Source organism: Nansenia antarctica (assembly GCF_963989245.1).
Source record: "Nansenia antarctica genome assembly, chromosome: 4".
Lineage (NCBI taxonomy): Eukaryota > Metazoa > Chordata > Actinopteri > Argentiniformes > Microstomatidae > Nansenia > Nansenia antarctica.
The window spans coordinates 72599390-72608050 of NC_137689.1; the positions used below are offsets into that span (position 1 = coordinate 72599390).

The 8661-nt window shown below is 46.9% G+C and overlaps 1 protein-coding gene across 1 annotated transcript in view; it reads right to left on the reverse strand.

Moving 5' to 3' along the window:
- Positions 1 to 3593: 3593 nt before the first annotated feature.
- Positions 3594 to 8661, reverse strand: part of atp2a2b (ATPase sarcoplasmic/endoplasmic reticulum Ca2+ transporting 2b) — a 46260-nt gene continuing 41192 nt past the window's right edge. Inside the window, exons 16-21 of the mRNA XM_080527899.1 lie at positions 8219 to 8439; positions 7635 to 7837; positions 6856 to 6941; positions 6299 to 6432; positions 5724 to 5841; positions 3594 to 5313 (exon numbers count right to left, since the gene is read on the reverse strand). Of these exons, the coding sequence (XP_080384025.1) occupies positions 5038 to 5313; positions 5724 to 5841; positions 6299 to 6432; positions 6856 to 6941; positions 7635 to 7837; positions 8219 to 8439 (1038 nt within the window). The 3' untranslated portion in view covers positions 3594 to 5037. The remainder of the gene's footprint in view (positions 5314 to 5723; positions 5842 to 6298; positions 6433 to 6855; positions 6942 to 7634; positions 7838 to 8218; positions 8440 to 8661) is intronic.

The following is an 8661-nucleotide window of genomic DNA, read 5'->3' on the forward strand; positions in this document are numbered from 1 at the left end:
GGGAGTTGGGAGTTTCGTCCAGCAGCCGGTGAACGCCCGGTTGATCGAGTTTCATATTAAAAGTATATCTTCTCGGGGTGTCAGCGCGGTGGTTAAGGGCTCAAAATGACCGTATACTGATGGTGAATTTAGCAATAATAGTCTTATGTTTGTACCACCTCCATAACCGGTGTTATTCACGGGAAAAGTCGGTCAAGGAGGCACCCTTTGCAGGTGAATAACTTTGATTCTCCGGGGGTTAGGAAAATAATTCCAACGTGTCCGGATAGAGTAGAAGACAGGGAATCCAACACTATTTGAATGGTGTCAATCCTCCACTCCTATCACCGTCGTGTATCTTGATAGTTCTTCATGAGTGAGGTGGTCTAAATAGTAGGCAGCCATGTTGAGCGATGTTGCTATGATACTTTTTGCCCGTCAGTTTGGTGGTTGCTAGGGAAGAAACCACGTGACTGAAAGCTATGAATTCTACTATACTAACGGCCTGTAAGGCCACAGGGTAATGTAGTTCTACTGCACTCGTTGTCCGTTTAAAAACTACAACTAACGGTTGTAACCAAAGGGTTGGTTGAACTTTGTGGTATTCTTTACTTTCCCTTATCGTCTGCCATGCTATGATGATGTTGGCAGTGTGCGGGATATTGCAACATGGGACTCAGAGTCCAGATACCATCGAGCTCTGGGAAATTCCATGTTTAAAAAAAGAAAGGTAATCAACACAAGAGACACGTAAAAACAGTTGAATTTGTTTATTTACCTGAAACCACAATCTCAGTGATGCATGTTACAATCGTTGGGCATTGATAATGATCATTCTTATATACAGATGTTGATGGTCGTTTTATAACATGGTGTTGACGGGAAGGTTTACCTCCCCTCTCAGCAGATCACAGTTACTGCAGTTTCAATAAGTTACATGATATTGCGGAAAAAAACAAACGAGAGTGAATTGTATTCCAACAACAGGCAAAGAACACTGCTCTATTGCAAGTCACACATGAACCAAAGTCCTTGTCAAGTCTCTTGTCCTAGCTCTCAGATAGTCAGTGGTTGAGTGGTAATAATATGATATATACTGTTCACACAGAACTTAATCACTCTAGTTTCCCTGCCCGTCATTGTGCAAATCCCTCCCTCCAAACATTATATCCTTGAGCAACAAATCGGATCATCTAATACAGCATGGTTGTATGTTTCTCTGTACAATCATCTATTTGTTACATCATGTCAAGCAGTATTGTACCACTGCTATACTATAGAAATATAGATACGTTGTATGACTACTTACAGCTGGATGGAATGCATGCAGTTGTGTGTATTGTACATTGATATAAAACTATGATAATACACCCATAGGTTCTTTTTCTCTTTTCTTTTAACGGTGGAATGGAAACTTGAAAGTCGAGGGTTCCTCTTCATGCAAGGTGGAGGAATGTCAGGAATATGGAAGGCCTCCCTGCACATGAGAATTCAAGCGACTCTCTCCTCTCTCTTTTCCCCCCCCCCAGCCCTACAAATATTCAAACCCAACAACACACACACACCCTTCCACTTTCAATTTTGGTCACTTTTTTCCCTATGACATCATGGATGTATTGTCTTTATGGCTGTACACTACAGGTAACATACGGGACAGCACAGGTAACATACAGGACAGCACAGGGAACATACGGGACAGTACAGGTGATGATATATGAGACGTGACGCTACTCAGAACACGCGTGCTGGACGGGACAATCACAGCCTCTCCCTTTACAACTACACCACCTAGACCAGAGGGACGGACGGGTGGTCTACATGTCCTCATCTGTGTGGAGAGAGAGAGAGAGAGAGAGAGAGAGAGAGAGAGAGAGAGAGAGAGAGAGAGAGAGCGAGGGAGAGAGAGAGAGAAGGGGGGCAGAGAGAGAGAGAGACAGAGAGAAGGGGGGCAGAGAGGGAGAGAGAGAGAGAGAGAGAGAGAGAGAGAGAGAGAGAGGGAGAGAGAGAGAAGGGGGGCAGAGAGAGAGAGAGAGAGAGGGGGGGGGGCAGATAATGGGAAAATATCATGAGTATAACATGTCTGCACAAAGACAAACAATCATTTAAAAAAAGACAACGCTAAAATTAATTTCCATGCAGCCAAACCAGTGAGGTAATAGCATTTAATACACACTCATTATCTAATAGTGATGGTATGCAAGTGTAACGCGTGTGGTGCAAAGAAAAATAAAGTGCTTCTGGTGACGTCCTTTATAACGGTGTTTAGACGGTGACGGTATGAAATCTGTCCAATATCTATTATAACTATTACAGCCAACTGACTCAGGCCAACAGGTCGCCCGTAAACAGCTGAATCAGATTTATGTGCGTAGCGATGGATGCTGAGCCAAAAAGAAAAAGAAAAAAAAACGATAATAAAAACGTGGCCTGTCTCTGTCAGCACATCCTCACACGCTAAATCAATATCCAGCCAATCAGAGAGAAGCTACTTCAATCCGATGAGTGGGAACCTCGTCATCAACTTTGGGGTGACAGGCAGCACAGCAGAGACGCACTGACTGTCTTGAACCCGGGAAGGGAGAACGACTCAAAACTGAAGGCAACAGCAGAAATATAATCGATCTCTCAGCACGTGTCTGAAGTTTGGAGCGGGGCTGAAAGCTTTAGTGTAGAGAGAGACAGGTCATCTCTCATAGACTCACTTCTGTCTCCTGTTTGGCTCGGTGTTCAGGTGTGATGCGTGTTAAAAGACAAAGGAAAGTAGTACTACTCACTCTGGTGGAAGGAGGGCCAAACGGAAGGCAATGCAGGAGAAAAGCAGTTTGTTAAGAAGAGAACACAGTGACTCACACACAGACACACACAGTGCAACCAAACCAAGACTTCTACCTAAAAGACATGCTTCACAGCGGTGTGTGTTTCCACACAACAAGGGTGGTCTGTTGTTTTAGTCAAACCAGGTGTGATGATGCGATGGACTCCTATTCTACACGTTTGCTGTACCACCGGGTGTCCGAGACATCATACAAACGTACAGACTTCACTATACTGTACATGTACGCCCCCTAGAGGAGGCAAAAATACCCTACATCTGAGTTCTGTATAAACACGGCCGTGACAGCAGTGTCGTGCCAAAAAAGGCATGGAGCATTCTGGGAAATTCTGTACATTATCTATATTCAAGTATGTGCACAATACAAAACCCACTGTTATCCTGAAACTGTGTCCTGAAATGATGCGGTCACCACATTGATCTTAGACATGGTGGTGAATGAAAGACAACAACACTTTTAAATCAAATGGTTCATGAGTGTATTTTTTCCTTTTTAAAGTAGAAAAACAAAACAAAAACATTTGGGGGTCTATTTGTGGTTGCAAGTTCGCGTTCGGAGTAGTCGTTCTGAGTTTTATTTGTTTTTATTTTTTACCTTTCTCTCTCTCCTTTGAATCAAACCCATGCCCAATAAGAGACGGCAACATTTACATCCTGAATCCCCCCCCCGCCCCATCCCCACCCAATCTTACCGCACAAATAACACAAATAAAGTTAATGAAAGTCAAGTCAATTATAAAATACAACAAAAAAATGAAATATCCTTAAAACAAAGTTACTGATGGGAGGACAATTACGTTTTTCCTTTTTTTTCTTCTAAATATTATTTCATATTTTTTTCTGCACAAGCAAATAGGGGGGCACACCTCGAGCGTACCTACATGTAATAACTTGAATAACGGACCGTAGAAAGCCATGTAGGTGTTGAGCATCTAGAGATGAGCAATAATTGATCGTATTGAGGTAGCTGTGCTCTGCCTAGTGCAGAAAAACTGGCTTTTCAATTTTCAAAGACTTCAGTAAAAAGAAAAAAAAAAGAAAAAACATCCATGAAGGTAATTTTTTACATAGTTGTGGGAGGGAGGGGGGGGGGGGAGGGGAGAGACACACAATTCAATCAGAAATGAAAAACCACAATCAGTTCATGCTGGGGGTCACAGAACATGCAGAATTCATTTGAGGATACTTTTGTTTTGTTTTGTTTTCAACGACGCATTCAGAAATTCACTCCCAAACCCCTCCCTCCCTCCCTCCCTGCCTCCCTCCTCCGCCACCCCAGGCCTGGCCATTAGCTCTGAAAGAGTTCCAAGTTTCATACTGAAGACACTATGGTAAACATTAGAAAATAACCCTATCTCTCTCTCTCCTCCATCTTTCTCTCTCTCTCTCTCTCTCTCTCCTTCTCCCTCTCTTACTCCTTCCCCCTTTCTCTCTCTCCTTCTCGCTCTCTCTACCTCTCTCTCTCCTTCTCCCTCTCTTACTCCTTCTCTCTCTCTCTCTCCCAGACACTCCCTCTGCAATCCCTTCCGACAATTTACAAAGTGATGAACCAAAACAAAAATAACAGTTGCATAAAATAGTGTTAAATCTCTGTACAGGTCGTCAATGAACAGTTTTTTTTTCTTTTTTAAATATCGAATTTGAATACTCGTAGGAAAAGGGTCGCGCAAGAAACCCAGGAATCAATTATTTGTACTGTAGTGAAATGAGACAAATGGTAATCCCAAATCATTAAAAAAATACAAATTTAAAAGGCAATATCGACAATAACAAAAAGAAGAAAATCTGAACAGTATTTTCCGTTTTTTTTTTAAACCAGCAAAAAGTCCACAGCTATGGGAGTGATGGTCAACTGACACCTGCACACAAAAGCCTCACCCACTCACAATATTTTCCAAAAAGGACTTTTTTCAAAAAAAAGACTCTTTCGATTGTTACACTTCTTATATTATTTGTTAGGTTTGTGTGTGTTCGTTAACTTGGTCCTTCACGTGCACGCTCGGTAGCCACACACAAGCGCACACTCTACCTCTACACACAAACACACGCACGCACGCACACACACACACACACGCACGCAAACACACTAGCTATGCACACACGGGAGGAGGAGGGGGAGGAGGAGAAGGGTGGTGGAGGGTGGTAGGGGCAGGTGGTGGGGGTGGAGCAGGAGGGGTGGGGGGTGGGCGTGGTGGTGGGGGTGGGGGGTGTGGTGCTCAAGTCAGTCAAGAAGACCAGAACATGTCGGCCATGTTAGTGTCGGTGCTGTAGATCCAGGCCACCAGGGGGAGGCAGAGAGCAACGAAGGGCCAGGAGATGCCCTCCATGCATGCAGCCAGGGAGCAGCCTGTGGCGCTGGGCTTCTCCTCCAGCTCTTTACCGGACTCCAGGTAGTGGCGGGCCGCGAACTTGAGCACCTCGTCCAGGAGGATGACAGGCAGGGACATCTTCAGCACCATCAGCCACTGGGTCAGGTTCAGGGGCGTGATCTGGAAGATGATCTGAGAGAGAGAGAGAGAGAGAGAGAGAGAGAGGAGAGAGGAGAGAGAGGAGAGGACAACATGAGTCTTGTGGCCTACCAGGTTTTGCTAAAGGGGAACAGCCCTTCTCCCTACTTGCAAGCGATGGTCAGCCCCCCCCCAAACCCCCTGCCTGGTCACTCTGCTCATCTACCTGATGTGGTTGGTCAGTGTTGTATAACCCCAGCTGTGATTGGTCAGTGTGGGTGTATAACCCCAGCTGTGATTGGCCAGTGTTGTATAAGCCCTGATGTGATTGGTCAGTGTTGTATAAGTCCTGATGTGGTTGGTCAGTGTTGTATAAGTCCTGATGTGATTGGTCAGTGTTGTATAAGTCCTGATGTGGTTGGTCAGTGTTGTATAAGCCCTGCTGTGATTGGCCGTGTTCTCACCGGGAGGGGCTCCACGTAGAGGATGAGGAAGTGGAGGGACATGGAGAGGCAGATGGCCCCCAGCAGCCACACGTTCTCCCAGGGGGGCATACGCAGCAGAGACTGGTTCTCTGACACACTGGGGGGAGAGAGGGAGAGGGGGAGGGAGGGATTGAAGGAGGGAGGGAGCGAGAGAGGAATGGAAGGAGGGAAAGATGGACATGTTAACTTCTTTAGTGCCAAGGGTGAATAAAGTCACCCAACATTCTAGATTACTTTATTCACCAAAAAACGCATACATTATGACGCTTCATTTTGTAGCCAATCAAAGTGTTGTTGCTAGGTAAAATACCACACAACGGAATTCGACCCTGTTAATCTAGTAGGACACATTCCCCCCAAAAAACACATTTTAAAACGATCCCTGTGTCAAGATATCTCACTTTGAATGGCCTGAGAGGCGAAATGATGACAGTTGGAGACAGTATACACTATGAATTGACCAGAAACACACATGAACATGGATCTTTGGCTAAACTTCCCCTTTAAATCGTTGGAGGTAAACCTCCCCTTTGAGTGCAGTGGCGCAGACTGACCTGTTGAGGGCGTTGCACATCTCTATGGTAACGAGCACAGACAGGGCCATGGTCATGGGGTAGGGGGACTCGAACACATGGCAGTCCAGCCCCTGGAAGTCTGGGTTCTCTGGGCTGCACTGCAGGAAGTGGCTCTGCAGGGGGAGGGTGGGGGGGAGACAGTCAGAGAGAGAGTGTGTGTGTGTGTATGTGTGGGGGGGGGGGGGGGTTTGCGTGTGTGTGGGGCTCTGTGTGTGGGGGGGGGGGGGTTGAGTGTGTGTGTTTGTGGGGGAGGGGGGGGGGGGGGAGAGTTTGTGCGTGTGTGTGTGTAGGGGGGTGTATGTGTGTGTTGTAGGTGTTTTGTGTGTGTGTGTGTGTGTGTGTATGTATGTTTGAGTGTGTTGTAGGTGTGTTGTGGGGGTTTGTGTGGTGTGTTCGTTTGAGTGTATGCGTGTGTGTGTGTGTGTGTGTCGTATAGGTGTGTGTGTGCGTGTGTGTGTGTCATATAGGTGTGTGTGTGTGCGTCTCATATAGGTGTGTGTGTGTGTGTGTGTGTGTGTGTGTGTGTGTGTGTGTACCAGTTGGTAGAAGGTGACCCTGGGTCCGTCAACAGCAGCAACGAACCACCAGGCAGCAGCTCCCACCGTGGCCGCGCCCACATAACCTGCAGGGGGCAGCAGAGGGTCAGACACCACACACACACACACACCTATATGACACACACACACACACACACACACACACACTCACCCCCCACCCGCGCACACACATTCCAACTCCAACACACAGTATATAACTCATAATTACAGCCATATATAAAAGCCATATTTAGTCTAGATGTTTATGACCATCGTACATCCGTTGATGAGCTATCTGCAGAAGAGCCAGCCCACTGTAGTGTAGTGTATACACACACACACACACACACACACACACACACACGTTCCAATACACAGTATATAAATCATGATTATAGCCATATGACAGCCATATTTAGTCTAGATGTTTATGACCATCGTACATCCCCACAGCCCACTGCGTTGTACAACACACACACACACACACACACACACACACACACACACCACCACCCCACACATTCCAACTCCAACACACAGTACATAAATCATATAGCAGCCATATTTATGTGTGTTGTGTGTGTGTGTGTGTGTGTATGTATGTGTTATGTGTGTATGTGTTATGTGTGTATGTCTGTATGCATGTGAGTGTGTGTGTGTGTCTCTCTGTGTGTGTGTGTGTGTGTATGTCTGTATGCATGTGTGTGTATGTCTGTATGCATGTGAGTGTGTGTGTGTCTCTCTGTGTGTGTGTGTGTGTGTATACGACCATCTCTTACATCCGATGATGAGGTATCTGAAGAACAGCCAGCCGGAGATGAGGGGCTCGCGGGCGTTGCGGGGGGGCTTGTTCATGATGTCCAGGTCGGGGGGGTTGAAGCCCAGGGCCGTGGCCGGGAGCCCGTCCGTCACCAGGTTGACCCAGAGCAGCTGGACCGGGATCAGAGCCTCGGGGAAGCCCAGCGCCGCCGTCAGGAAGATGCTGTCGCCACGGGAACAGAACAACACGGGGGGGTGTGTTAGCACAGCAGGGAGGAGGGGGAGGGGAGGTCACAAGTGTGTGTGTGTGGGGGGGGGGGGTGTCCTGACTAGACGACCTCCCCTACGTTGGAGGAGATGAGGTGTGCGTGTGAGTGTGTGTGGTATGTGGATGTTTCTGTGTTAGTGTGTCTGTCTGTGCGTGTCTCTCTGTGTGTGTGTGTGTGTGTATGTTTCTGTGTTACTGTGTGTGTGTGTGTATGTTTCTGTGTTACTGTGTGTGTGTGTATGTGTATGTTTTGTGTGTGTGTATGTTTCTGTGTTACCGTGTGTGTGTGTGTGTGCGTGTGTCTCTGTGTGTGTGTGTGTGTGTGTCCCTCCTCACCAGACGACCTCCCCCACGTTGGAGGAGATGAGGTAGCGTATGAACTGCTTCATGTTGTTGTAGATGGCCCGGCCCTCCTCCACCGCCGCCACGATGGTGCTGAAGTTGTCGTCGGCGAGCACCATCTCCGAGGCCGACTTGGCCACGGCGGTCCCGGAGCCCATGGCGATGCCGATCTCCGCCTTCTTCAGGGCGGGCGCGTCGTTCACGCCGTCGCCGGTCTGTAGGAGAGGGAGGAGGAAGAACAGAGTGATGATGATGATGATGATGGACATTAATGAAGTATGTTGTTGAGTTTTTTTTGTTTTTCATCCTCCTTGATGATGTTTGATGTTTTGTCTGTAGATCGACTTTATATTTGTCCTGATATTGTCAAAGGAGCTTCGTTCATTCGATAATTTGTTCATTCATTCATTCATTCACTCATTCGTTCATGATGAAGT